Genomic DNA, 27,160 nt, shown 5'->3' on the forward strand with positions numbered 1-27,160 from the left:
TGAATCTCAGTGTTTTTCAGTCTTGTTAGCATTCCAGTCAATTCCAAATATCAGGAAGTTAACATTCAGGCTTCTGGCTGCTTAGGACATATTACCATAGTCCCTCAGCCCCTTCTCACCAGGATTTCTTAGTTAAATTTATGATCAAATTGGGCCATTGGTTGGGGCGGAGAGGAAAAGCTGATGAACAGGTCAAAGTTTACTGTGGTGTGCATTCTCATGTGCATCCTGCGACCGTTTCAAGGCGAATTCTCCCTGCTCCCGGTTTAAAGAAATATCAGGGCTAAGGCATGGAGAGGTGAATGGTTTGCCCACCCATCGGGCAGAATCCTCTGCTATCTCTGGTGGTGAGCTTGGAGGTGGGAAGGGCATTTACTGAGGTGGGGCGAGAGTCTACCTGAATCCCGCCTCCTTCCCAGCTTACCAGAATTAAGTTCTGGGCGGAAAGGCCCACGGTCGGCCTTTCCCCCCATTGCCAATTGAGGCCCTTAAATAGCCAATTAAGGACCAATTAAGGGCCTCATTCTGTCCTGCTGATATTAGCCCAGCTGCGGTGGGCACAACATCAACAACTGTGCAGTCAACTTGTCAGTTCCTGGGGCAGTTCCTGGGGTAGAGGGCACTTGATCAAAGGCCCTCACTGCCCGATTGGCTCGAAGTTTCGCAGGTCCTCCTGAAAGGAGGCAAGGTGGGTCTCCTGCTGTCTCCCCAGCCAATAGGCGAGACCCCCTACCCCTTAACAAGATTCTGCTCATCCTGCCAGCAGGGCAGATTGATGCTGCCGGAGAAATGTATCTCCTCCACATCAACTGCTAATTGGATATTTGATCTATCTGTACCTGACACTCAAGAAATTGTGAAAAATGATTTAGGCTTTTAACTGCAATTCATCACCTCGTGATTAAAACTGACACAGCTCCCCTGAGACTTCCTTATTACCATAGTGGCAGCTGCATCGGGAGCCTTTAATTCAATTTATCATCAGGTTCAAGGAGGGAGAATGATTAGGTCAATTCCATAAAGATTTGGGGGGAAGAGACAATGTTATATCAATAGCTGATATCAAAGACAAATTGTATTGGTGCAACTTCTTTTCCCCTGCATCACGCAACTATTCATCAGGCAATCTTCGGGTCAAATTTACAATTGGCTACATGAGTGATCTTAGCCTCACTTTGCAAATGCAGCTAAAATAATGCTTTCAAATGGCAGAACCTGACTATCATGGAAACATCATGTGATGGTAACAGTTCCACTTGTATGTATCACTATTTTGTGGTTATGAATTCTTGTTGGTTAGCACTCTGATCTTTTTCAGGAAGCCCAAGGAGCCAGTAGCCATGGGGTCGTGGACCAGGCCGACCTGCAAATGTTGCATTTCCAGGGCAGTGCAACCTCTGGTTGCTTTGGAGCTGATTGAGAACATCAACATAGAAACCAAACAATGGCTGATGGATCGAATCCAGACAGAGAAGATAGTCGGTGGTATGCCTATTAACTGACCGTGCACATTTTAAAGAAACATTAATCCTAAAATTAAACTAGGATTGGGCCTATTTATGCTCTCCAGCACACGCCCCGCCAAAATCTGCTGGACCAATAGGATGGGCATTCACCTGTTCCATGGAATCTGACACTGCTCTAATCAGCCTGGTCCAGGATTAACTCTAAATTATCCTTCACCAACAATCCAGGCAGGGGTTCTGAGACTTCACTTGTGGACCTAGCTCTGACCTTGTGGATTTTGATAAACCTCACCTCACTCGGTGTATTGGTTATCACTGCCACACTGGGCCCCCTACCATGTCAGGCATGGAATTTGAGACATGCTCATCTGCCATTCACTTTGTAAGCAGTAGGCAGACATTTTGTCCCTTGGAAGATTCGTCGGTAACCCAATCCTGACGACCCTGCAAAGTCCTGTTTACTAACATCTGGGGCGTTTGCCAAAATTTGGAGAGCTGTCTCACAATCTAGTCAAGCAACAGTTTAATATAGTTATACTCACGGAATCATACCTTACAGAAATGTCTCAGACATCACCATTCCTGGGTCTGCCCTATGCCACTGACAGGACAGAGGTGGCGGACAGCACAGTGGTATACAGTGGGATTAGGTTGCCCTGGAAGTCCTGAACATCGACTCTGGACCCCATGGCACCAGGTCAAACATGGGCAAGAATACCTCCTGCTGAATACCACGTCCCATTCCTGCTCAGCTGATGAATCAGAGCTCCTCCGTCTTGAACACCATCGCCTGGAGGTTCCCCTCCAAGTCACTCACCACCCTGACTTGGAAATATATCACCGTTCCTTTACAGTGGCTGGGTCAAAATACAGGAACACCCTTCCTAACAGCACTGTGTGTGCACCTACACCTCAGGGACTGCAGAGATTCAAGAAGGCAGTTCACCACCATCTTCTCAAGGGCAATTAGGGATGGCAATAAATGCTGGTCCAGCCAGCGATGTCCACATCTAACTAATGAATTATTTAAAAATCCCAGAAACAGCGAAACCCCAGTATAACTGGATCTCCTGCGAAATGTGAGGATTTTGTTAAGTACAGTGAGAGACTGATCTCCTTGGCCTCCTTCTGTACTGTAAATTCTATGCGGGTTGCTGTATTTTTGAATTATGATATTGCATTTCCTTCATCTCAGGTAGAATTTGCACTTCCATCTCTTCCTCAACCTTCTCTTGCGGTCGTTTACTTTGTGCTTGTAGTTGCTCTGCTTTTATCCAGGCGTTCCACTTGTTTCTTTTACAAGTTGTTCTCTTGCTTCATCACATTCACATGTGCCTCTGGAGCTCAGGCCTTCCTTTTCCTTTGTAAACCGTTCCTTTCCTCTCCTAGCTACCCTCTTTATTTTGTTTCCACTTTTACTTCTGCATTCTTTTTCTCTATCGCACATCTCTTTCTCACAGGATCTGTTCAGTCGCTTTGCACTTTTTAAAATAAAAGCACCTTTTATTTGTTTGTCTGTTGTGACCTTTCTCTCTCCTCTTTTGTCTAGCTATGTCTTTCATGCATTCTTTCTTTCTCAGTCTCTGATTAGCTCTTGTTTCTTTCTCATTCTGTTTTGCCCGTTAGTCTCTCAATCTTTTTAAAAATAAATTTTGAGTACCCAATTTATTTTTTTCCAATTAAGGGGCAATTTAGCGTGGCCAATCCACCTAGCCTGCACATCTTTGGGTTGTGGGGGTGAAACCCATGCAGACACAGGGAGAATGTGCAAACTCCACATGGACAGTGACCCAGGGCTGGGTTTGGAACCATGGGCCGCAGCGCCATGAGGCAGCAGTGTTAACCACTGCGCCATGTGCCGCCGAGTCCCCAATCTTTATTTTTTTTCTCTTTCAAAAACTTTATGGATACACGTATATCATGGGTGGGATTCTCCGACCCCCACCTCCGCCGGGTCGGAGATTCCCCGGGGGACGGCGCAAATCCCGCCCCAACGCCGACTGCCATATTCTCCGGCGCCGTTTTCCGGGCGGGGGCAGGACACACGCCACACCATTCGGGGCCGTTGGCAGCGGCCGCCCACCGATTCTCTGGGCCCCGAAGGGCCGGGCGGCCGTCCATTTATGGTCAGTCCCGCCGGCATGGGTTACGTATGGTCCCACACGGCACGACCTGGCAGGTAAGTCGGCGTGGGCAGTCCTCGGGTGGGGCGCGTGGGGATCTGACTGAGGGGGGGGGGCCACGGTGGCCTGGCCCGCAATCGGGCCCACCGATCTGCAGGCAGGCATGTTCCATGGGGGCCCTTCTTCCTTCCGCACTAGCCCCTGTATCGCTCCGCCATGGCCGACACGGAGAAAGAACCCCCTGCGCATGTGCCAAAATACACCGGCCGGTCTGCGCATGCGCGGAATCACGCCGGCGGTTCCGTGCATGTGGGAGATCACGACGGCCATTCTGCACAAGCGCGAACTTACGCAGTCCCTTCGGCGCCGGCTGGAGCGGTGCCAATGACTCCGGCGTCCACCTAGCCCCCTAGATAGGTGAGAATTCCTCACCTTGGGGGCCCATTGACGCCGGAGTCGTTGGCGCCGGCTTTCCCGCTGGCGCGGGGACTTAGTCCCCAGAAGGGAGAATGGGCCCATGTATATTGGTCCCCTCGTTTCATTCTACTTTGTCTCTCCATATCCTTGTATTTCTGACTGTCTTGCCCAGATGTATACGGGTAGCTCGCAGGGTTGGTATTCCGGAAGAGCGAGATTGACCAGGACCAACGGGCTTTCTTCATTTGACCCAACCTTCCTCTTTGTCCAGGCGCTGAGCTCATGGTCCACCCCGGTGAAGATGACGAGGGCAACATGCTTCTCGTGTCTGCATCTCAACATGTTCTCCTGAGGGCTGCTGAGCTTCAGGGACTTTATAAACTCTACAAGGACGGCTCCATTATCTCGTTTTCCTACAGAGACAGGAAAAACTTTCAAAACTCAGGTACTCGAACACAAAAAGAATTTGCCTCAGCTTTCCTTGTTTTGTGAACACGTCTAACTACTTAATTCTTTGTGCTTTCTTTCCAGATAACATAAATGAATTTCTGTCACTCGCTGAGCGTCAGTTCATCATTTTACACACACTGGACAATATAAAGGTGGTAGATGAGAAATATATTCCAGGATATCCCACTCAAACCCTCTATCCAGGAGAAGCAATTTGTAAGTTCTTGTCAAAACACTGTGAAAGACTGTCTTTCTGCTCTTTAAAAGATTATAAATATCAAAGTTATTTCCTTTTTATGCAATTTATACACACAAGACAAGTATTGGAAACTTAACAGTGTTATGTTCCTGCATCAGACCTCCAATTTATATTAGAAAACCAGACGGAAAACTCCAACAATGTTTCAATTTAGAAACTGTGAGGAAAGGATACCTTGCTCCAGGAGTGACAATGGCAAACTAGGGATCTTTGATATTAAAACAAACTTCATTATTAATACAGGATTAACCCATTGACATCAAGGAAAAAACAACTTTTCGATTAACAGTTAAACTGTTCTTAAAAAATATTTTAAAAGGTTTTTGAGCTTACTTTCCCATCTACTTCTAAAATTTCAATTATTTTTGATAGCAATTATGTGTTTTAATAAGAAACACACGCAGACATGGGGAGAATGTGAAAACTCCGTGCAGACAATCACTCAAGGTTGGATTCGAGCCCAGGTCCCTGGTACTGTAAGGCAGCAGTGCTAACCACTGTGCCACCATGCCACCCGATCCATAAGGTTTAGCATTGAAATAACCTCGTTAGCCCTGGGTGGGTGTGTTGTTTATGGGAGCCGGATCAGTACATCCGCATTCGCAATCTGCATGCCTGGACGATGCTCGAATACGTACTTGTACGTCGCTTGCAATAGGGCCCATGACTGTATCCGGGCAGATGTAATTGGCGTGTTCCCTTTATCCTCTTTAAAAAGCCCTACCAATGGCTTATAGTCTGTCACAATGGTGAATCATTGCCCATATACATATTAATTAAATTTCTTCACAGTAAAAATGATGGCCAGCCCTTCTTTATCGATTTGGGTATTCTGCCGTGACCAATGTCCGCGATGCATATGCTATCAGCCTCTCTCCTGTCCGTCCTCCATGTAATGGGATAATTCTTCCCCGATGCCATAAGGTGAGGTGTCGCACATCACCACAAGGGGCTTGGAAGGGTCGTAATGTGTCAGCAACCCTGACAACGTTAGTTGCGGCTTTACCCTGGCGAAGGCTTCCTCCTGGGGCGCTCTCCATGCCCATTCTTGGTGATTCTTGTGTGTGGTGGTGCGAGGGCAGTCGCCAGGCTAGGAATAAATTTCCAGTAGTAGTTTACGAGACCTAAGAGCAACCACAGCTCTGTTTGTTTTCCAGAGTGGGGCTTGTCATATTGCTCGCACCTTCTCCTCAACTGGGTGTAGGACGTCACGATCAACTCCATACCCCAAGTACGTGACACCCTTGGTGGGGAAAACATACTTTCACCTCTTGAGGCAGACACCCCTCTCGGAAAACTGGCAGAGGACTTCCTCCAGGTTGCTCAGGTGTTCCCTTTCCAGTGCTCTGGTAACTAGGACGTCGTCCAAGTAGACCGGCACATGGGTAGCCCTCTGAGGAAGTTCTCTATGACATACTGGAAAATTGTGCAAGTCGTGACACGCCAAATGGCAACTTCATATATGCATAGAGGTCCCTGCGGGTATTGATGTCATGTAACATCTGGAATTGACATCCAAATCTAATCGGAGATGGACGTGACTCTTCTTGAGCTTTGAAAAGGAATGACCCACAGCTAGCTTTGCGTAGAGGTCTTCTATCCTCGGCATCGGGTACCTGTTCAGACAAGAGGCGTTATTTATGGTCAACTTATAATCCCCACACGATTTTGTCAGGTTTTAGTACTTGTTCTGCCCATATGGCAAAACATTTCGGCCAAATGATATTGAGGCCTTCCAATTGACTGAGCTCGTCCTCGACTTTTGCCAGAAATGCATTGGGGATCGAGCGGGCCCTGAAGTATTTTGCTTGGGCCTCAAGGTCCACGTGTGTCTTGGCCACGGCCCCCTTAATTTTGCCCAGGCCCTCCTGGAAGACCTCTGGGTACTTCCCCAAAACTTCGTAAAGTCTGCCAGTGCCCTTCAGGAAGATCCGTTGCCAGTCCAGCCAGAGCCATTGTAGCCAATTGCGCCCTAACAGACTCGGTCCGGGATCCCGCACTATTATTAATGGTAGCCTAATGGACTGTTGCCCATAGATGACTGGGATCATTGTCTTGGTTGCTATGGCTAGAGGTTCTCCCTTGTAGGTTGCTAGTCTTGCCTTGGTGTCCTGTAAACCACAGGTGTTGCATCCCCGTCCTAATTTTCGCGAATGCCTGTCTCTCTATTACTGAAACCGTGGCCCTCATCTCCAGCTCCATACTCAATGGGTGGCTTTAATCTGGACAGTTATTCAGATGGGGGCAACCCCGCGGCAATGCAATGCAATTTTGCATGCACTCAGCTTCAGCAGGGTGTCCGAGGTGGAGGATCCTGCTCTGGGCTGCTGTCTCCCTCAGGAAGGATGTGGGTTTGCTGGATGATCCATGATTTTCTAACTCTGCGGTTTCACCAGCCACAAGTGCTGCACCGCCGTGGATCATCCTTACAATGATCCCGGGGAAGTGTCCTGCCTGGTTATAGCAGCCCTTGGCCAATGGACCTGGTCTCCAAGGTGGTCAGGCCAGGGTGGGAGGCCAGGGTGGACTCTCACCCCTAGCGGGCACCATGCGGCTGAATGGAGGGGCATTCTATGCAATTCTCCTCCATCTCTAATATCTTCTGGAGTTCCTGGACCCCTTCCCCTACGCTCTCGCGTGAGAGGGAAATTTTGATGGCTTGTTTTAGGCCCAGCAATGACTCAGCCAGCAATTTCTTCTGCGTCGTCATATTATTTACTCGGCATACAAGGCTGTCGCATAGCATTTCGGGCAGGGCTGACCCATAGTCGCAATGCTCTGCCAGTTTGCACAATTACGTCAGAAATTCAGTAATGGACTCTCCTGCGGTTCTCTCGGCCATGTCAAATCGATATCTTTGCACAGCGACCGATGGCTTGGGGTCGTAGTGGTTTGTCACAAGCGCCACTAGCTCTTCAAATGTTTTAGGGTCTGGAAGTGTGGGGTACATTAGGTTCTTTATGATGCTGAAGGTGGATTTTCCACAGACAGTCAAAAGAATTATCGTTTGGCAATCATTACCAAAGATAGCATTCACCTTAAAAAAAATAGTGCATATGCTCCCCAAACCTCCTTTCCCGCATCCAATGCATCCAATCTATTAAATAGCGGCATTTTATGAACGATGTAAACCTTATTCCTTGGTGAAGAGGGCTGTCTATACTCTAAATGGCATGCAGCGCGACTGCGGTTCTGCTTTATCCTCGTCGCCAACATGGTAGTCAATGAGGAGTCCGGAAAGGAGAGTCAAAAATGGTTTATTTCCAACCCTTGTTTTAGGAAATGTATATACAAGCAACAGTCCAAGTCCTAGCCAGGACCTTTCTAGAACTCCTGTTTGTATTCCCTGGACCGGGTTTCACCCTGTGGAATTAACAAACCTGCAGATGGGTCTCCGCCCCTCAGTGGGGGAGCTCATATTCCAGGAGGATCATGGGGATATTTATTGGCTCGCCGCCTTGGGTCCTGTGGGGGCTAGAACACCTGGAATCAACTGGATGCTGTAATAGGAGCAAGTATAGGATCATTCTGCAGGAATGAATTGAGATGCAAAGAGGCTATAATAGTAATTTATAACAATTTTCTCTGAAACAGTCAAGCAGCAGCAGTCGGGACGATAATGAAGTGGTAGGTATGATCGCGGAATCAGCATTTTTTGACAGAAAAGTGGACAAGTGCCTACGGTTTGCTGGAAGAATCAGAAAGGTGTTGATGTAAATCAATTTCTTTACCCCGCCTACTTCTATCAAACTATTCATTGAAGTATAATATCCTGGAAGGGACAGAACTGAATAAAACTTGGACTGTTAGCCTTGAATATGAAACTGGTTGTAGTTTGCAAAAGCTTGGAGTTGCACAACTATAGAGTGCCTTAAAAGTTCAGAAATAACCCGTATTTACGTGGGTTTCGCCCCCACAACCCAAAGATGTGCAAGGTAGGTGGATTAGCCACGCTAAATTGCCCCCAAAATTGGAAAAATGAATTGGGTACTCTAAATTTGAAAGAAAATCATAAAATATACGTTCAGAAATATCCAATGCAATCAAGTGGTGCTCGAGTGTTGAGGTTTCAGTACTCCAGAAAGGGGTAGAATAGCCTTATTGATATTATACTTGAATAGCAACCCACATATTGTGAGTTCAGATCCCACTGTGGTAAGATATGATAATAAACTTCCTTTCCTGGTCCCACCCGCCGTGGGAATCGCCGAGGGCAGAGCTTAAAATTTGATGGACCATTGAAAGGTCCGTTGAATGCCAGGTGGGAATTTTCAGTCTCTGGGTGGGCGGGACTGGAACATACCCCCCGTGGGCTCGTACCAGATGATAATGATGGTTACTGAACTTTTGTAGAAAAAACAACTATTTTACTGATGTTTCTCAAGAAAGAAACGCTATCAGTCTGTATCTCATGTCTTACATTAAATGGTTATTAAATGCTTAGTTCCCACTGGAATTGTTAATAAATACAGCTTTATCCATTTCCCTAGAATAATTTAAAATGTGGAGTCTGAAAATCTTTCCCATAATTAATTCCATTTTTAATAATAATAATCTTTATTTGTGTCACAAGTAGGCTTACATTAATGCTGCAATGATGTTACTGTGAAAAGCCCGTAGTTGCTACACTCCGGCGCTTGTACCAGTACACTGAGGGTGAATTCAAATTGTCCAATTCACCTAACAGCACGTCGTTAGAGACTTGTGGGGGGAAACCGGAGCATCCGGAGGAAACCCACACAGACAATGACCCAAGCAGGAATCGAACCTGGGACCCTGGCGCTGTGAAGCAACAGTGCTAACCACTGTGCTATGTTGCCGTATCATTTGGTTATAGATCTATCTCTTTGAAACAAACCTTTTAAAAAATAAATTTAGAGTACCCAATTCATTTTTTCCAATTAAGGGGCAATTTAGCATGGCCAATCCACCTGCCCTGCACATCTTTGGGTTGTGGGGGTAAAACCCGTGCAAACACGGGGAGAATGTGTAAACTCCACACGGACAGTGACCCAGAGCCAGGATTAAACCGTGAGGCAGCAGGGGTAACCCACTGCGCCACCGTGCTGCCCCCTTTGAGACAAACCTAATGCTTTTTAAGCAAGGTCTTCAGAGACTAAATCTGCAACTTTGACAGAACGATACATAAGACAACTGTGCTGCAAGTCCACATCTCTATTCTTATGTGTGTTGACTTCAGTTAACAGGCTACGGAAAAGCAAGATTTTACACACCTTCTACCCATTGCATGATGAGAAAATGCTGACTGATCTGGGAAATTGCTGGCACTCTCACAGGAATCTGAGATTACAACCCATTGGTGAGCAGACAAAACCGTGAAGGGTCACTTGTGGTTTACATATCGAATGAGCTATTTTATAAGGGAAAGGACAGCCCAAGCATTGATCACTATTTCCATTCCTTCCACTCCCTGTGTGATGGTGATTGGTGTGTCCCAAATGCTGGTTCCCTTCCCTCTGAAATCTGTCTAGACTGTTCAAAATAAAATTCCATGACTTACTGAATTGGGCCCAACCATCATTTATCAATGTCAAACCTGGAAAGCTTTTATGGTTACGCCTGACTTAATCTTAATTAAGACTCTCATTTTAATGCCCTTAGTCTTATTTTATACAGTCTTCTGACGTTGAATGTCTTAACCTGTTTTTATTAAAACTGTACCCAGGTTTGCGCTTTCACTATTTTCACCTGGCTGCATATGGTGTGGTCTTGACCTCTTCCTTTTCTGTAATTGTTTATTACTTTATTTACATTCTTGTTTGTGTTTTGTCCCAACCACACATGTCCCCATTGATAAATAATGAAAAAAACAATTACACATTAAACCACTCGATACGTGGTAATGGTCCTCGATATTTGATGAAGGTGTGTGCCGCGGGACCTTTGTGCTGTACTAAAGGAAGTGACAGAGATCCTACACAAGGCTAAATGAGACATGATAGTGGACATACACACTAAGTCATGGGAAGAGACTGGGCTCCTTCATGTTGCATCATACGGTGTATGGGGGGATATTGGCTCTTCATTGTGATGAGAGTTTAATATATCATATTGGGTGTGACTCAACTGATAGTCTCTCACCTAGCAGTCAAAACATTCTGGGTTCAAGACCCATTCCAGGGATCGAGCACAAAAATCAAGATGGCCACTCCATTGCTGCACGGTTGGATAGGCCATCTTTTGGATAATCTGTTACTCCAAGGCCTTCAGGGGGAAGATTCCACGGCACTATTTTGAACAAGAGCAGGGGAGTTCTCCACAGTCCTGGTCAATATTTACCCCTCAATTAACATTACAAATGCAGATTATCTGACTATTATCACATTGCTGTGTGTGGGAATTTGCTGTGTGGAAAGTAAGCTGCCTTTCGGACATTACAACAGTGACTATGGGTGCAATTCAGCGATCGCATTGCACCCCTAGCCAAGGTGTTCCAGTACAGCTACAACACTGGCATTTACCCGGCAATGTGGAAAATTGCCCAGTTATGTCCTGTACACAAGAAACATGACAAATCCAACCCAGCCAATTACTGCCCGATCAGTCTACTCTCCACCATCAGCAAAGTGATGGAAGGAGTCATCAAAGTGTCATCAAGCAGTGCTTACTCAGCAATAACCTGCTCACTGATGCTCAGTTTGGGTTCCGCCAGGGTCACTCAGCCCCTGACCTCATTACAGCCTTGGTTCAAACATGGACAAAACTCTGAATTCCGGAGGTGAGGTGAGAATGACTGCCCTTGATGTCAAGGTAGCTTTTGATCAAGTATGGCATCAAGGAGCCCTAGCTAAACTGGAGACAATAAGAATCAGGTCGAAAACTCTCCGCTGGTTGAAGTTATATCTGGCACAAAAGAAGATGACTGTGGTGATTGGAGGTCAATCATTTCAGCTCGAGGACATACTGTAGGAATTCCTCAGGGTAGTGTCCTACGCCCAACCACCTTCTGCTGCTTCATCAATGACCTCCCTTCCATCATAAGGTCAGAAGTGTGGATGTTTGCGGATGACTGCACAATGTTCAGCATAATTCACAACTCATCAGATAATGAAGCAGCCCATGTCCAAATGCAGCAAAACCTTGACAATATCCAGGCAAGTTGTATTCATACCACAAAGGTGTCAGGCAATGACTATCTCCTACAAGAGAGGATCTAACCATCACCCCTTGACATTTAATGGAATTACCATCATTGAATCCCCCACAATCAACAACCTGTGGGTTACCATTGATCAGAGACTGAACTGGATTAGCCATATTAATACTGTGGCTATTAGGGCAGGTTAAAGGCTAGGAATCCTACGGCAAGTAACTCACCTCCTGATCCTCCAAAGCCTGTCCAACATCTACAATGCACAAGTGAGGAGTGTAATGGAATACTCTCCACTTGCCTGGATGAGTGCAGCTCCAACACCACTCAAGAAGCTCAACACTGTCCAGGACAAAGCAGCCCGTTTGATTGCTCCTCCTTCCACAAACATTCAAACCCTCCACCACTGACGAACAGTGGCAGCCGTGTGTACCATCTACAAGATGCACTGCATTAACTCAACAAGGTTCCTTGGATAGTACCTTCTAAACCCACACCACTACCAACTAGAAGGACAAGAGCAGCAGATACCTGGGAACCACACCACCTGGAGGTTCCCCTCCAGGTCACTCACCATCCTGACTTGGAAATATATTGCCATTCCAACATCCTGGAACTCCCTCCCTAATAGCACGATAGGTATACCTATACCTCAAGGACTGCAGCGGCTCAAGAAGGCAACTCACCACCATTTTCTGAAGGGCAACTAGGGATGGGCAATAAATAAGGGCCTAACCAGCGACACACCCAACCCGTAAATGAATTTAAAAAAAGGCTTCAATATAATTTACTATGTTTTTCAACAATGCCTCCCCATTCACTAAGTTAGGTTCTTGGCCTAATGTCATAGCAAGGCCCCAGGCCTACTCGCAGGCAGTCAGGGAGCCAAAGCAAAACATAAGTAGAGGGGAGCAGGGGCTGCCAAAAGGTAGATGAAGAAAATTGCCTCACTTTCCGAATAGCAAGGCAGCTTCTCAGGATCTATGTAGCTAGCAGACCAATATTGTATTCATATGGCAGAGAGGAGCAGCTTTATGATTTTATTTTTGTGTGTTTTATTTTACAGATTCAATTTATAGATATTTTGGTGGTTCTGTTGCCATGTACTTCAGTTTTTTGGAATACTTCACCTGTTCTCTGATGCCGATGGCAACCTTTGGTACCATAGTGGTCGCCCTATCAATGGACATGATAGACAAATGTATCCTCTTTTCTTTACTCAACATGATCTGGTCAACTGTGGTCATGGAGTTATGGAAGCGCCACAGTTTTGTTCTGTCCTACTCTTGGGGAACCATGCAGATGAACAGCCAATTTGAGGAGCCCCGGGGGGATTACAAAGGCCCTATGGGAACAAATCCTATCACCCATCGCTACCAGCCCTATTATCCTGCATGGAAACGCAAGGTGAAGATCTGGCTTGTTTCTGTGCCAATACTATGTTTGTTCCTGGGCTTCTCTCTCTCTGGGGTGTTTGTTTTCTTCAGAGCTGAAGCATGGATCAAGGCATATCACAGTGAAAACGATGACTGCTGGGCCTGTGCATTATATTTACCAAGTGTTCTTCACATTCTCTACGTTACCAGCATGAATGTCCTATACAAAACGGTTGCTAAAGTGCTCACTGAATGGGGTAAGTACATGTTGTGAACAGTCAACAGCCAAGAATTATCCAGGTGTACACGGCCTGTAGCAAAATCGCCCAGAGTCCCGCCATTTCCAGGGAACATTTGGATGCTGATGGTGACTTCATGGTTACGTGTGTCGTATTGGCTCGGTTCCTCACTGATGACACAAAGTTTGTCAATCTTTCAAAATTGGGCTGGAATCTCTAGGGATTAAAGATCAATCTCCTGGTCCCTGCTGAGAGCAATCCAGGAGAAAAATAATCCTAGGGGCATTAAAGAAACTTATTATTTGCACTGTCTAATAGCTATAACCACATTGAAGATGGAGAAAATTGGATGGGGCAACTGAAGGAAGCAAATCATGTAATACAGCAGGCAGGATTTTACATGTCAAATCAGCCCCCGGTGATGCAAAGTGCTTGCCAATTCTGTCTCCCTAAATCATCTTAACGAAGTTATAGATTTTCTTCTAAGTTTTAGCATCATTATTCCAAGTCAAATCCCTCCGGTTAGAGAATCACAGAAAAAGGTGCTCCAATAACTATGTTATTGTGGTGGCTCAAGGCAACACTAGGTAGATGGTTGTAAGGATTCATTGTGCGGGATTCTCCGACCCCCTGCCGGGTCGGAGAATCGCCGGGGGGGGGGCGTGAATCCCGCTCCTGCTGGCTGCCGAATTCTCTGGCGCCGGGGATTTGGTGCGGGGCGGGAATCACGCCGCGCCGGTCGGCAGCCGCTGGCAGCGGCCCCCCTTCTGATTCTCTGGGTCGCGATGGGCCGAGTGGCCGCCCGTTTTCGGCCAGTCCCGCCGGCGCATGTTACACCAGGTATTTGCCGGCGGGACCTGGCTGCGCGGGCGGCCTCCGGGGTCCTTGGGAGGGCGCAGGGGCATCTGGCCTCGGGAGGTGCCCCCAAGGTGGCCTGACCTGTGGTCGGGGCCCATCTATTCTTCCACGTCGGCCGCTGTGGTCCTCCGCCATGGTTGACACGGAGATGACCCCTCCCTTGCGCATGAGCTGGGATGACACCAGCATACGCTGGCGCTCCCGCGCACCGGCCAGCGGAGGCCCTTCGTCGCCGGTTGGCATGGCGCCAAGCCATTTCGCACCTTTGGGGCGGCCCGACGCCGGAGTGGTTTACGCCACTCCTTGGCACCAGAGTTGCCCACCCTGCTGATTCCCGCAGAATCCCGCCCATGGTGTTTATTGGCAACAAACAAGGGTAACATATGTACAGGCACTCAGTCCCAGATGCTAACACTCGGGCTCCCGGGTTCTCTCTGACCAGACCCCCACTCGCCAGGCCCCACACTTTCGCCTCATTGGTCAGTGTTTATGCACTCTCACATGATAGGCCCCAATCCAGTTACATGGACACCTCTTAAAGGGGCTGTGCTAGCCAGATATGTAGGTGCCAGCTGTGCGGTGGCACTCTGCGTCTCTTTTGAGTCTGCAATTTGTAGGTTCAAGTGCCACTTGAGTCTTGAACTTCAGTGCAGTACTGAGGGAGAGCCGCATTATCTGAGATGCCATCTGTGATGTTAAACCTTAGCCCTTCAGGTGGATAGAAAAGATTCATGCCATTATTTTGAATCAGGATCAGAATCACAGAAAAATACAATGCAGAAGATCCCTTCAGCCCATTGAATCTGTCCCCACACGTGAAAGAAACATTCTACCTAATCCCATCTACCAGCACATGGTCCATGGCCTTGGATCTTATGACGTGCCAAGTGCTCAGCCAGGTATTTTTTAAAGGATGTGAGGCAACCCGCCTCTAACACCCTCCCAGGCAGTGCATTCTAGACCATCACTACCCTCTGGAGAAAAAAGCTCTTCCTCAAATCCCCGCTAAACCTCCTGCCCCACACCTTGAACTTGTGTCCCCTCGTAACTGCTCCCTATCCACTATGTCCATGCCCCTCATAATCTTGTACACCTCGATCAGATTGCCCCTCAGTCTTCTCTGCTCCAGGGAAAACAACCCAAGCTTATCCAACCTCTCTTCATAACTTAAATGTTACATCCTAGGCAATATCCTGGTGAATCGCCTCTGCACCCCCTCCATTGCAATCACATCCTTCTGATAATGTGGCGACCAGAATTGCATACAGTACTTCAGCTGTGGCTTCAGCAAAGTTCTATACAATTCCAATATAACCTCCCTGCTTTGTAATCTGTGCCTCCATTGATAAAGAGAAGTGCCCCATATGCCATTTTCACCACCTTACTAACCTGTCCTCCTGCCTTCAGAGATCTATGGACAAACCCGCCAAGGTCCCTTTGTTCCTTGGAATTTCCCAGTGTCAGCCATTCATTGAATGCTTCCTTGTCAAATTACTCCTTCCAAAGTGTATCACCTCACACTTTTCAGGGTTAAATTCCATCTACCACTTATCTGGCCTTTTTGCCATCCCATCTGTATGTTCCTGTAACCCAAGACACTCAGCCTCACTGTTAACCACCCGGCCTACCTTTGCGCCATCTGCAAACTTACTGATCCTACGTCCCCATATAGTCATCTGTGTTGTTTATATAAATGATGAATTATAGGGGACCCAGCACAGGTCCCTGTGGCAGCCACTGTCATCACCCTCTGACTCCTACAACCCTACAACTAAGCCAATTTTGAATCCATCTTTTCAAGTTACCCTTGGTGGGATTATGCGCAAATCGTCAGGGCGGGAAAAAATGGTGCAAACCCTGGCAGGAACCACTCCGGTGTCGAGCCGCCCCAAAGGTTTGCGCCGCGCCGGCCTGCGGGAAGGGGCTTGGCAACTGGCGCCGAAGGGCCTCCGCCGGCCGGTGCCAGTTGGCACATGCGCGGGAGCGCCAGCATCTGCTGGCGTCATCCCCGCGCATGCGCAGGGGGGTTCATCTCCGCGTCGGCCATCGCGGATCGGTACAAGGCTGACGTGGAGGAATAGAGTGCCCTCACGGCACAGGCCCTCCCGGGGATCGGTGGGCCCCGATAGCAGGCCAGGCCACCGTGGGGCACCCCCTCAGGGCCAGATAGTCCCGCGCCCCCCCCCCCCCCCCCCCCCCCCCCCCCCTCCGAGGACCCTGGAGGCTGCACACGGAGCTGGGTCCCGTCGGTAGGGACCAAACTTGATTTACACCAGTGGGACCCTCGTTAAATGGGCGGGACTTTGGCCCATCGCGGCCCGGAGAATTCGGGTGGCCCTGGGGCCCATTGCATCGCGCTGATCCCCGCCATTCTCCGAGGTGGGCGGCTCGATTCACGCCGAGGCGATTTTTGGGTAGTCGGAGAATTCGGAGGACGGCGGGGGCGGGATTCACGCCGACCCCCGGCGATTCTCCGAACCAGTGGGGGGGGTCGGAGAATCCCGCCCCCTGTATCCCATGTGCATTTGCCTTCTTTATAAATCTCCCATGTGGGACCTTGTCAACGGCTTTGCTGAATCCATATAAACTACGTCAACTACACTACCCTCATCTAAACACCTCAAAAAACGGCAATCACATTTGTTAGGCATAACCTCCCTCTGACAAAGCCACGTGACTGTCCCTGATCTCTGAAGAAGAACAGGGTGTTCTCTGTGGCCTGCCCAATATTAATCCCTCAACAAACATCAGTAGAACAGATGATCTGCCTCCCAGCATATGTTGTGTGCATATTGGCTGCTACATTTTCTAATTGAAAATAGTGGCTACGCTTTAAAATGTGCTTCATTTGGCTGTAAAGTGCTTAAGGCACAATGTAAATGCTAATCTTTCTTTCTCTTATACTGCGACAAAAGTTAGGAGATCCCTATTTGAATGTGAAGTTTGACTACTTGGCACATTGTTTTCTCCGGTGGAAAACTTGACAAAAACTTGGTTGCAGCAATCATTACATTCAAATAATCCTTAGATTGTCAGCATTAACCAATGTGACAAAGATATTCGTACTGGGGGAAAGGGTGAGTATGTATAGTTTTTTTTTCTTTTTTTAAATTTAGAGTACCCAATTCATTTTTTCCAATTAAGGGGCAATTTAGCGTGTTCAATCCACCTACCCTGGTGAAACCCACGCAAACACGGGGAGAATGCAAACTCCACGCGGACTGTGAGTGTGTATAGTTACACTTCCATGAAGTGCCTCAAGATATTTTTCTGCATTCGAGATGCTCCATAAATGAGAATATTTAAGGCAAAATATTTTATAAAAATAGCTATAGCACAGTTTCACCTCTTGGTGTAGATTAAGGGTAACAGTGAGGATAGAGTTGAGGTGCCGTGGGGGTGGGGTTGGGCAATGAAAGTGGCAGTATGGGGAATTGTTAATAAGGCAACATAAGATGGTAGATGCAGCTGCAGTGATTTCTAAAGTGTGTTGCAACTTTATTACAGAAAATCATCGATTAGAAACCTCTTTCCAAAACCATTTGACAATAAAAGTGATGGTGGTAAGTACACTCGTGCCCGTGGCACTTTCAAACCTGCCATCATTTTGAAATGATTACTCTCAGTTTTTAATTAACATGTAGCATCCTGACAAAGGAGACAGGAAAGCTGATGCCCTGTGATTGTGCACTCGGAGGGGGGGGGGGGGGGGGGGGGGGGCGGTGTGCAGTAGTGTTGGGAGGCAACGGAATGTCTCCTTCAACTTGCACACTAGAGCAAGTCCCTGCCTTTAACAGCACCTTCCCGTCAGACCACTTCCACTACTCCTGCCAGGAAATCGTGGCTTTGACTGCACCCATGGTGTAATGTGACATAACCCCAATGTAATGTGCCTGAGTGAATGCAGTAAATGCCGTGGCGGGGAATTCAGTTGTGCAATCTTCACAATGGGCCTCCCCCAGTGTCCAATGCAGACTTACTCCTGGAACTGCACCGAACTCCACATTGTTTACGGAGCCCTGTGCTTGTCCAGGGCACCGACCTCAAACTGGACTTTGGACCTGTGCATATGCAAATCAGGGACCATGTTTCAAGCCCCTTTATAAAATAGGTTTGTGGTTCACCACAGCATTAACACCGTCATTAACACTTTGGGAGTAATTTCGGAGTTATTTCATCCCTTAGTGACACTTTGGGAGTAATTTCACCCTCTCCCTGACATTTTGGGAGTAATTTCACCCTCTCGCAGACACTTTGGGAATAATTTCACCCCCTCGCTGCCACTTTAGGAGTAATTTCACCCTCTCCCTGACATTTTAGGAGTAATTTCACCCTCTCGCAGCCACTTTGGGAGTAATTTCACCCCCTCGCAGACACTTTGGGAGTAATTTCACCCTCTCGCACTTTGGGAGTAATTTCACCCCCTCGCAGACACTTTGGGAGTAATTACACCCTCTCGCACTTTGGGAGTAATTTCACCCTCTCGCAGACACTTTGGGAGTAATTTCACCCTCTCGCACTTTAGGAGTAATTTCACCCTCTCGCAGCCACTTTGGGAGTAATTTCACCCACTCGCAGACACTTTGGGAGTAATTTCACCCTCTCGCACTTTGGGAGTAATTTCACCCCCTCGCAGACACTTTGGGAGTAATTTCACCCTCTCGCACTTTGGGAGTAATTTCACCCTCTCGCAGACACTTTGGGAGTAATTTCACCCTCTCGCACTTTAGGAGTAATTTCACCCTCTCGCAGCCACTTTGGGAGTAATTTCACCCTCTCGCTGACACTTTGGGAGTAATTTCACCCTCTCGCAGACACTTTGGGAGTAATTTCACCCGCATGCTGACATGTGTTTTATTCCGTACTGAGTTCCTGATTAAAGAATCAGATAGGATTATGTTCGCAGATTAATTCTAAATGGCAGTTTCCAAAAGATTTCACATGAGGAGACTGCCTTAATAATTATACAGATGGAGTACAATATTTTAAATCTATAGACAATTGTTAATTTCACTTTTCATTTACAGTTTCGTTTTGTCAATTGTTTTGCTGCTCTGTTTTATATCTCCTTCTACCTCCAGGATCTGGAGCTTCTCAGAAAGGTAAGCATTTTGAAAGCTGTGTCTGGGTACAGAGCACCCTCGCACTTAATTCTAACCACATATACTGCAAGGTTATTGTCTAGTAGCAGTGGCCAGTTGTGATCTACTTGGGGTACTTTGATGATGCCATCGATGTATACTTGAGACATATATTTTTTGGTCAGGCTGAGAGATTCTTTTATGAAAAAAATCATGTAAATTGAAGCCCAGTGACTTATTGAAACTAAGAACAAACAGGAGTAAGTTTACTTAGAGCAGCAGATAATGACGATGGATTTACCACTGCCAACATGAAATTACTGGAATCATTTCTGAATGCCAAGTGGAAATCCATGACCAATTTCGTATTTCTTGTAACTCATGTGTTGTGTTATGTAGTTTGGCATAACACAGGCTGCCACTTGGTGCAGTTTTAAGTCAAAGGTGCTCCAGACTTTGAAATGAGTTCAATGTGTTTATTGAACTATTAGCACAGTTCTCAAATGAGTTCGACTCTCTGCTAATCTAATTGTAACTCAGTCTAACTGAACCAGCCTTGCTCTAAGCCACGTGCTGGGGTGTGATGCTGAGGATACATCCTATCTCACTCTGTAGATGTTGGTCTGTGGAAAGAGGCGGGGTGTGAGCCTCATCCCTTTTATAGTGAGATACCACCCCTGAGTGCCCTGACTGCTCATTGGTCATGTCCTACTCTAAGTGTTCATTAGCTGCATGTTTGCATATCATGACATCATGTATTCAAATTGATGTGGCCTGTCAAGACAGAGTCCATAAAAATAAAATAAATAAAATTTAAGACAGGAAAGAAATGGAGGATGAGAACATTGAAAAGACACCTGTTGCCATTTGTGCCAGGCACACTTTCAACAGACCCGTGTACCTCTCATGTGGAGGAGAGGAGTTCAGCTTGAAATCATTGTACAAACTCTAAGTTAGGCTGTCATATCCCACTCCTCCCTGAGTTAGATCTTACAGAGTTCCTACACTCCCCCACCACTGTCAGCTACTGCTCATTTGGAAAATGAATGCTCAAAAGGCTTCTGTGACTTACTGATAGTCCACTGGCTTAACACTATTCATTGAACAAACTACAGTCCTCAGTAAAATAATGTATCAAGAACGATCTTACAAATGTTCATTGGCTATAATCACTGATCTTCAGTACTCTTTGGATTTCTAACTTTTAGGAGGCACTTTCAATTTTTAGGCCTAACCCTTGTTCCTTACACCCTAGGAACTTGCATCACTGCTTGTTCTGACTCAGATCATCAATCAGCTCATAGAGTCACTAGTGCCATATCTCCACAAGATGTTGATCGGAAAAGGGACAGTTCTGAAGAAAACCACAATGGAAAATGCACCAGAAATCGACAAAATAAAATCACAGGGACAGATGCCGACATTTCCTGTAAGTGGTGTCATAATCATTATTGTCCAACAATGGTGGCCTTGCTCTACTCCAATATTCAGAACGGTCCTCTCTCAGGATAAATACTTCTTGAAGAATATATGCGATATGTTTACATTTTGAACTGCTACTGAATTCAGTCTCCCCCCCTCCGCCATGATTGGGATTCATTTGTGGTATAAAAAGTGTTGGGAGGAAGATTTAAGAGATCTAAATCTTTTATAACTAGTTAGGCAACTAACCGATAAGAAAGTTGTGAATGAAACACAAAACATACTCATGATGCTTCATTGTATTCTGTTGTATTATATTTGGGAAATGTTTTAAAATAGTATAATTAAGGAAAGATGTTACATTCAAACTATGCTACTTGGTGGGCTGTGAATTGGCCACATTGGGACATCACTGGCTTTCATTCTGTGTGGTCCCTACTTTAATGACATTCCAGCCAAAGTAGTTAAATAGTTGGCCTGGGATTTTCCACTCTCAACCGCGATGTTGGCTTCAACTACAGGACTGGAAAATGTCACAAAAACCCCACATCATGTTTCACATTGGCAGAAATGCTTGGCGTGATTATTCCCTCCCCCTCTCAGTGGCAGGGCGGGTGTCCTGATGTTAGACGTCGGGAACATGATTTCAATTAATTAGCATATAATTATCAGGCCTCTACACCGGATTCATTCCCTCCCCCCACCGTCAGAAAATCCATCCACACCGGTGTGTGAGGGTGTAAAACCCGACTGGTTTCCCAAAGCATGCACCCGCTGTGGCGTAGTGCCTGGGCGTGTTGTTGGAAGGGAGGTTCCAGGCTGAACTCCTTAGTGCTGGAGTAACTTTTAAATCGGTGCCCCGATCCTTGAGGGAGTAAGTTGCTGGCACAGTGCCGGCAAATCAGAGGCCACCCCGCCAACAATACATTGTGGGATCCTCTCCCCCTTGCTGTTTCTTTTTCTGTGTGTGGGACTGTATGGCGGAGAAAGTCGCCTTTTCGGTCAGTGACTTCAACACCACTTTTCCTGTCCGCTATTGGCCGTTGCCGATTTCTGGGAAAGTTCCGCCTATATGCTCTCATCTGCTCACATATTTATTTCCCTTACTAGTTTTTGGTTCTATATGGATGTCATTTTACTTTAGCTGCTAACTTTCTCCACATGAGGGCAACATTGCTTCATGGACAGGATGGTAGCACAGTGGGTAGCACTGTTGCCTCACAGCTCCAGGGCCCCAGGTTTGATTCCCGGCTTGGGTCACTGTCTGTGTGGAGTCTCCAAGTTCTTCCTGTATCTGCGTGGGTTTCCTCCGGGTGCTCCGGTTTCCTCCCACAAGTCCCGAAAGACGTGCTGGGAGGTGAATTGGACATTCTGATTTCTCCCTCTTTCTGTACCCGAACAGGCGGCGGAATGTGGCGTCATGGGGATTTTCACAGTAACTTCAGTTTAATGTTAATGTAAGCCTACCTGTGTCAATAAAGATTATTATTGGACCCTGACAGCATTGGGCCCTATCCTGTTCTGGAAGTTGTATTTGATTTTCACTTTTATCTCTGTCCTCGTCTTCCTCCATTTACTTCAAATGAGGTACTTGTGAAACTCTCATGGAGATTCTGATAGCGAATTGGGGGTTTTATAAAATGTTGTGTGTGATATTAGCAGAGATATTGCTGGCCACATTGGAATGTGGGAGCACTAGAAAGGAGGCCTTCTCTTCTGGCAGTCTTGGGAAAGGTGGGATGGTTGGAGATGTGGGTTGAGGGCTCCTAGGGTTTCAGGAACATTAAACAGGGGGGTTTTAGGAATGCTGGAGCAGATGCTTGGATCTGGGATCACTAGGAGAGGGATATCTGCAGGTTTTGGGATGAGAGGTCCCAAGGTCTGCCAGCAAAGGGTAGCTCTGGAATCAGAGGGAATATGGTCTTAGGTTCTTTAAAATATTGAGAGAACATCCTGGGATCGAGACGCGCGATTGGTGCTCTGAAAGGGAAAGTTTGGGGATCCAGCTCAGAGGGTGCACTGGGAAAAGAGACTGGCAGTTTGGGAATTTTTGGGATACGGCACGTTTGGGGAAGCAGGAACTAGCAGCTTGGAGGGGTAGATGGTAGTCAGAAGAGTGGGCCCCACACTGCCAGTGCTTCATTTTAAAGCAATGGGTATAAAAAGTGGGAGAATTGACAGTCTGTCATTCACCACCATCTGTATTATATGGCTGCACAAGGTGAAGATTACCCGTTAATTGTAAAAACTCCAAAAATGTGATAGTGATGAGTTTTAATTTTATTACATGCTAGAGCAGTTGAAAATAACATTTTCCAATGAAGCCCAATCTTTCTTCTCCAATACTGATACTGAAATGGAGTCAGTCAGTATTATTAAGTATTTAAAGAAACACATGGGGCTGGATTTTCCCGTCCGCCAACGGAGGGTTTCTCGGTGGCGTGAGGTTCGCTGGCGTTGGGATTCCATAATCCCGCCGCTTGTCAATGGGGCCCACTCTTCTGGCTACCATGTCCCCCTCCAAGCTGCTAGTTCCTGCTTCCCCAAATGTGCCGTATCCCAAAAATTCCCAAACTGCCAGACTCTTTTCCCAGTGCACCCTCTGAGCTGGATCCCTGAACTTTCCCTTTCAGAGCATCAATCGCGCGTCTCCATTCCAGGATGTTCTCTCAATATTTTAAAGAACCTAAGACCATATTCCTTCTGATTCCAGAGCTACCCTTTGCTGGCAGACCTTGGGACCTCTCATCCCAAAACCTGCAGATGTCCCTCTCCTAGTGATCCCAGATCCAAGCATCTGCTCCAGCATTCCGAAAACCTCCCTGTTTAATGTTCCTGAAACCCTAGGAGCCCTCAACCCACGTCGATGGTAAAGGTAAATTGCAATGACTGGAGAATTTCAGCCATGATCTAATCGCCCTTTTACCAGGAGAGCTTACCAATCATTGGGCTTGGTAGAAGTTTCAAAGTTTCCAAGAAAACGGAATTTCTTATTGTTGATGAGAGTTCAGTGGAATTTTCCGAAAAAAATTGGCAAGTGTCAGGTTCTGATGGAAAACCAGCATGTTTCTCCCGGAAACGCAGCCACGTTTTCACTCCAGATCTTCTGACACTTTGTCAAAACAAAGCTGACGAGCGTGTTCGGTGCTGTCACTCTGGTGGGGTGGGGTCTCATAGAGCAGGCCAATCAGACTACACAGAGATCGGGCCGCCATCTTTAAAGGGCACCCCAATCTCAAAATGCAGTTCAAGGCACCCCTCCCCGAACATTGGACCCTCGGCAGACAAGGGGAACACTCCCAACCCTGCAATACCGAGGGTCAACCTACTCCTCACCACTCAATGGTCGGGACATCCACCCCCCCCCTCCCCCATCACATAGGCATCAGGGTCACTCTCTCCTCCCCACCCATCCTCGCCGGCAGCGAGGAACCACTCCATTCTAGGTGTTGCCCCCACCCCCCACCCGCCATGCAGGCACAGTGACCCCTTTCCACCATCACTGCACCACGACATAGTGAGGTCCAAAAGGGTACCCTCCAAGATCCACCCATGGTTCTGCCCTCTGGCCCCACTCTCACCCTGGCAGTGCCACCCAGGCAGTGCCAAATTGGCAGTTCCAGAGGTAGTGACTGGGGGCTGTGCCGGCCGGCGGTGCCAGGCACTGCCTGACCATGTCCCTCACCAACCGACGACTATACTCACCTCCAAGCTACCGGCATGGTCATCACGACTGGTTTCTGTTTTTGGACGCCAGCAATGATTCCCGCTGGCATCACGTCACATTGGTGGCCGGGAACATCTGATGACATCTCAAGCAACTGCGTTAAGCCACTTCTGAATATTTAAATGCACGTAAATTAATGGTAATCAGGTCCATGCCTTCTCTGGCTGGGAAACATCTCACCAGTAGTAGAATGATCAATGATCTCACCAGCCTTAAAGGGAATGATTGCGGCAGCTGGACTCTACCATGCAAATCACTGTGCTAATGATTTGACTAAAACGTAACTCAGCACCAACAAGGGACTCTACAATATTGTAGAAAATAATTTGAGAGGTGGAATAAACAGCCAGGTCTAAATTGCAGAATTCTCTGAAACTGCCGTTAACTGTTGAGTGAAAAACAGAGAACTCTAAACCCAATGGATTGTGTACACATTTTTTCCCCTTTCTTGAGATAGTCCAATGTCTATAATCAGAGCCCAAATGAGATAGTTCACCACACCAATATCATATCATTGAATGATCTAGTCGGCAAACTATTACTACAATACTTGTACTAGAAGTTGGCTGAAAATCCACTTGCAATCACCGTCTTTTCTTTGTCTGTCTAGGGACTGTTTGATGAGTACATGGAGCTGTTTGTTCAGTTTGGTTACGTCAGCCTTTTCTCCTGCATTTACCCTTTGACAGCAGTACTGGTCGTCGTGAACAACATCGCAGAAATACGAATGGATGCCCTGAAGCTCTGTCATCTCTTTAGAAAACCTTTCATCTCTCCAGCAGCAAATATAGGAGTGTGGCAGGTGAGAAAGTACATTGCCCAGACTGTCTCCATGGGAACGATGGATACGGTTTTAATTGAGGAGCCATTTCTTTTCTGACAGAAGGTATCTTCATTGGGTCAGTACAAAGACGGTTACCATTTTGTGCAAAGAAATTACATGAAGTAGAACCTTCAAATCGCAATAAGATAATGATCTGCGTTTTTTTTTAGTGTGGATGGTTCAAGGATAAATATTGGCCTGGATCTTTTATATCAAAACAAACTTTATTATTAACACAGGATTAACTCCATTAACATCCAAGGAAGAAACAGCTTTCAATTAACAGTTCTTTAAAAAATTGAGAAATGTGTTTTTTTTGAAAATCTTTTTATTGGCTTTTCTCATACTTATAAACAGTTGTTTCTTACATTTTTCTTGCCTGCGCTAATTTCTTTATTTTACAGAGAGGTTTGTTTTGTCCTTCATTTGAATAACTGTTTGTACATTTTGTGCAGTCCTTTGGTTCTTCATCTTTTTTTCCCTGGCTTACTCCTCGTTGCTGGCCTCAAACAGGTTTTGGAACAGGCCGACAAACTGCCCCAGGTATCTAGGAAGCCTTCCTCTGGCCCTCGGATGCCGAAAGGTCAGCAAGCCAGTCTGCAGTTGTGGGTGTTGCTGCTGATCGCCAGCCAAGCAGGATTCTCCGGCGTTCGATCAGGGAAGCGAAAGCAAGGGCGTTGGCCCCCTTCCCCATGTGTAGCTCTGGCTTTCACCCTCACCCCCATAACCCTGGACATTGCCTCGGAGAAGGCTGTCCAGAACCCAGCAAGCTTGGAGCAAACCCAAAACATGTGGGTGTGGTTGGCCGGGCCCCTTTGCCACTGCTCACATTTGTCCTCCACCTCCGGGAAGAACCTGCTCATTCGGGGTCTGGTGAGGTGCGCTCTGTGCACCACTTTGAGCTGCATTAGCCTTGCCCAGGAGTTGGTGGAGCTCACCCTGCTCAGTGCTTCGCTCCAGAGTCTCCATCCTACCTCTGTCCCCAGTTCATCCTCCCATTGTTGTCTGGTCCCGTCCAGTGGTGTTCGGGCTCTGTCCAGTAGCTTACCGCATGTTTTCCCACATAGCCCCCCCCCTTCTCGCTGCTTGTGCCTATCAGGTTCTCTAGTAGTGTGGTGTCTGGGGTTCCAGAGTATCCTACTGTCTCTTTGCGGAGGAAGTGCTTTATTTGGAGGTGTCTCATTTCCTGTCCTCTTGATAGTTTCCACTTTCTCGTCAGTTCGTCCAGTGTCGCCAGTCTGCGCTCTACGTGGAAGTCCCCAACCATCAGTGTGCCCCCGTCCCGCCTCCATCTTTTGAAGGTGGTACCTAGCATGGCTGGGGGGGGGGGGGAGGAATCTGTGATTGCCGCAGATGGGGGCCATAAGGGACATTTTGGTTATCCCGAAGTGCTGTCTCAACTGGGTCCACGTTCTCAGCATGGCCTCGTTGTGTACCTTGTTGAGGGGAATAGGAGTGCTGCTGTGGCCAGAGCACGGAGGGTTGTTCCTTTACAGGATGCCTCCTCCATTTGTACCAAATCTGTGTCGAGTTCTTGTACCCACCCCTCACTTTTTCTGACGTTGCTGCCCAGTAGGTTTGGTAGAGCCAGGCCCCCTCTGACTTTCCCTCTTTGCAGTGTCGGTTTGGGAATTCTCAGGTTCTTGTCCCCCTCACACAAACGACATGATTAGACTGTACACGTTTTGGAAAAAGGCCTTGGGGATGAAGATCGGGATGGATCTGAACAGGAAGTGGAACCTTGGCAGTACGTTCATCTTGATCATCTGCACTCTCCCCGCCAGGGAGAGTGGGAGTGAGCCCGACCT

General features: G+C 47.1%; 1 protein-coding gene across 3 annotated transcripts in view; it reads left to right on the top strand.

The window, feature by feature from the left end:
- ano10b (anoctamin 10b) overlaps positions 1-27,160 on the top strand; it is a 50,834-nt gene that overhangs the window by 1,745 nt on the left and 21,929 nt on the right. The window contains exons 2-10 of one of the 3 annotated variants that reach the window (XM_038806891.1): positions 1,319-1,485; positions 4,278-4,451; positions 4,538-4,672; positions 9,916-10,035; positions 12,893-13,459; positions 17,807-17,862; positions 19,327-19,401; positions 20,636-20,809; positions 25,140-25,331. In XM_038806891.1, the coding sequence (XP_038662819.1) occupies positions 1,319-1,485; positions 4,278-4,451; positions 4,538-4,672; positions 9,916-10,035; positions 12,893-13,459; positions 17,807-17,862; positions 19,327-19,401; positions 20,636-20,809; positions 25,140-25,331 (1,660 nt within the window). The remainder of the gene's footprint in view (positions 1-1,318; positions 1,486-4,277; positions 4,452-4,537; positions 4,673-9,915; positions 10,036-12,892; positions 13,460-17,806; positions 17,863-19,326; positions 19,402-20,635; positions 20,810-25,139; positions 25,332-27,160) is intronic. The other 2 variants (XM_038806893.1, XM_038806894.1) reach the window with 2 other exon arrangements.

This window comes from Scyliorhinus canicula, chromosome 9 (genome assembly GCF_902713615.1).
Source record: "Scyliorhinus canicula chromosome 9, sScyCan1.1, whole genome shotgun sequence".
Taxonomy (NCBI): Eukaryota; Metazoa; Chordata; class Chondrichthyes; order Carcharhiniformes; family Scyliorhinidae; genus Scyliorhinus; species Scyliorhinus canicula.